The sequence below is a fragment of the Sciurus carolinensis genome, unplaced genomic scaffold, assembly GCF_902686445.1.
Source record: "Sciurus carolinensis unplaced genomic scaffold, mSciCar1.2, whole genome shotgun sequence".
Classification (NCBI taxonomy): Eukaryota; Metazoa; Chordata; class Mammalia; order Rodentia; family Sciuridae; genus Sciurus; species Sciurus carolinensis.
In genome coordinates, this window is record NW_025920267.1 from 215,421 (window position 1) to 218,212 (window position 2,792).

General features: G+C 41.0%; 1 protein-coding gene across 1 annotated transcript; it reads left to right on the forward strand.

The window, feature by feature from the left end:
* The first annotated feature begins 496 nt into the window (after nt 1-496).
* LOC124975401 (olfactory receptor 7G2-like) lies at nt 497-1,432 on the forward strand. Its single transcript, XM_047538144.1, has one exon. It carries the CDS (start codon nt 497-499, stop codon nt 1,430-1,432), a length of 936 nt encoding a protein of 311 aa, XP_047394100.1.
* The last annotated feature ends 1,360 nt before the right edge of the window (nt 1,433-2,792 follow it).

The window sequence follows — 2,792 nt, forward strand, 5'->3', positions numbered from 1 at the left end:
GAGAGCAAAGTTCTAGAATTTGGATGTGCTATGTTCATTCTCCTCTTACTTTCTTTGTGTACAAGGCATGGAACAATTTTAAAGGAATTTTTCTAATCTCATCACTGCGTATGTGGGAGAAACTGGCCATGAAAGGAATTTGTGGTTAGCAGAAAACGTAAAGAGGAATGGAGGGAGACAGTAAGCCAGGGATGCATTATAACACTCTCCTTAGTGCAAATTGCATGAGACAGAGATTTGGCATTTTTTTCTTTGTTGTTGTTGTTGTTTTTCCTTTTTTTGTAAAGCACAAGGTTCTAAAGTTTAGACTTATCAAATTCATTTAGATTGATTGTTAGAATACTCTTGCAGGTCCTCATACTCAGAGCTTATCATCATCATAAGTTACGTCTATAGTGGTACCAAGAACTGTCATGATTTTAAAGTTCTAATACTTGAGAAACCATTTATTTCATCCAATTTTTACCCCATCTTTCCCATAGTATTCACCAACAATATGGATTCCACAAACGAAACAGCTATCTCAGAATTTCTTCTCCTGGGACTGACAGAGGACCCAGCACTGCAGCCCCTCATCTTCAGCCTCTTCCTATCCATGTGCCTGGTAACCATCCTGGGAAACCTGCTCATCATACTGGCCATCTACTCTGACTCCCACCTCCACACCCCCATGTATTTCTTTCTCTGCAATCTTTCTTTCAATGACATCTGTATAAGCATGACCACCATCCCCAAGATGCTGGTGAACATCCTAACAGGGGATCAGAGCATCACCTACACAGGCTGCCTCAGCCAGGTTGCCTTTGTTATGCTTTCTTCATATTGGGAAAATTTTCTGTTTGCAGTGATGGCCTATGACCGCTATGTGGCCATTTGTCACCCCCTGAGGTACACAGTCATCATGAAACCCTGCCTCTGCGTCCTGCTGGTTTTGGTCTCCCTGTTTGTCAGTATTGTGGATGCCCTCCTCCACACTCTGCTGTTGCTGCGACTGTCCTTCTGCAGAGACCCAGAAATCCCCCAATTCTTCTGTGAATTTGCTCAGGTTATCAAGCTCTCTTGTTCTGACACCTTCACTGATAACCTCATAATACTTATTGCAGTGTGTGTATTTGCTGGTGTTCCTCTCTCTGGGATCATTTTCTCTTACATTCAAATTGTGTCCTCTGTCTTGAGAATGCCCTCATCAGGAGGAAAGCAAAAAGCCTTTTCCACCTGTGGGTCTCACCTGTCTGTTGTCTGTTTGTTCTATGGCACAGGTGCAGGTGTGTACATTAGCTCTGCCGTGACAGATTCATCCAAGAAGACTGCAGTGGCTTCAGTGATGTACACTGTGGTGCCTCAAATTCTGAACCCCTTTATCTACAGCCTGAGGAAAAGGGACATGAAGGTCGCCTTGAGGAATCTCATGGATAGGATAGCTTCTGTATAATGAAGTGTCACTTGTCTTGGATTTAAATTTCTAGAATAAGAAAAAGTGTCAGGATTACTTCTGATCCAGAATGCCTGGTACATCCATCATAATTTTTCTCTTAAAATATTTAATTTGATGGGACAAAATAATGTTCATGTGTATATTAAATTGTCTTGAAACCTGAGTTCCCTTTTAATCTAGCTCTGTACTAATGACACTTGATTTCAATTCTCTAAAATCAGTTTCTTTCCTTGAGTTTCAGAGAAGCAGAGACTGTGATACTGATTCCTGCTTTGGGAAATTTAGTTCTGGCACACTCTTAGAAAACAGCAAGCTGGAGAAGTTGAACAGGTGGAAAACATTTAATCATCATTGTTTTTCCCCTGGTCCTAGGTTTCTGAGGCTATGCTAGCAGTGTGCATTTCTGATGGAACTTCATGTTGTTCTTTGGTATTGCACAGTTCTGTGATGTTTGATCAATGATGAAATCTCTAACCTTCATCTCATTGCTTTGGTTTCGGATCTATTTTAGTGATCAGATATGGATGAATCTCAGAAAGGAGCATTGTATAAGGTGGACAGGGAAAGGGAAGGTTTGTGCAAGTTCAAGTACATATGTGGAGTCTATGTTCACCCAATTCCATGGTCAGAGCTGTGTGTCTTGCTCTCATCGGTAGACAAACTGAGAACTGTGTCATATAGTTGAAATGTCCTACTTGACTAAGACATAAATGAGTAATTCCCTGTAAAGCTGTTTCCATATTAGGTCCCATTAGCATTCACTCTTCTCGCTTTTGCTATTCACAAAATTCACATAATTAGATATCTGAGTGGGGGAGATGGCTCTGTGATATTGGAACCATCTCAAGAGATTATTAAACTAGTTCTCAAAGCAAAGGAATCCCACAGTCTAATATATTGGCACAAAAAAGAGAATCAGCGTTCATTACAATGATTCAAATTGGGGGTGCTTAGTTCTGGGGATTGAGATTTTATGGCTTCCTACATGGGGTGGGCCTCTTCCAAGGACCTGTTCTCCTCAGAGTCCCCAGGGATTTGTAGCAGGTACAGGTGCTATCTATGGACAAAGAGAAACTGAATGCCCTTTCTTTGGTCTCTCTTTGGCCACCTCTCTGTGGAGACACACAGAAGACAGCAGTGTCATGAGTTGAGCTGAGACCCTGGAAATCATATTATATCCTAATCCCCTCACTTGTTAATATGAGCATATATGATAAGAGGGTGAATATGATTCATTTTACAAGATAATTTTTGCCTAGGATAACCTCATGCCTGATAACCTGTACGGCCCAAACTGAAATTGCATAACATCTTAGAATATACAGATTAGACAGAAAGTTTATGAATTCAAGCAGTG

Coding starts and splice junctions, on each gene's coding strand:
- LOC124975401 (XM_047538144.1), top strand. CDS start 497: ATGGATTCCACAAACGAAACAGCTATCTCAGAATTTCTTCTCCTGGGA.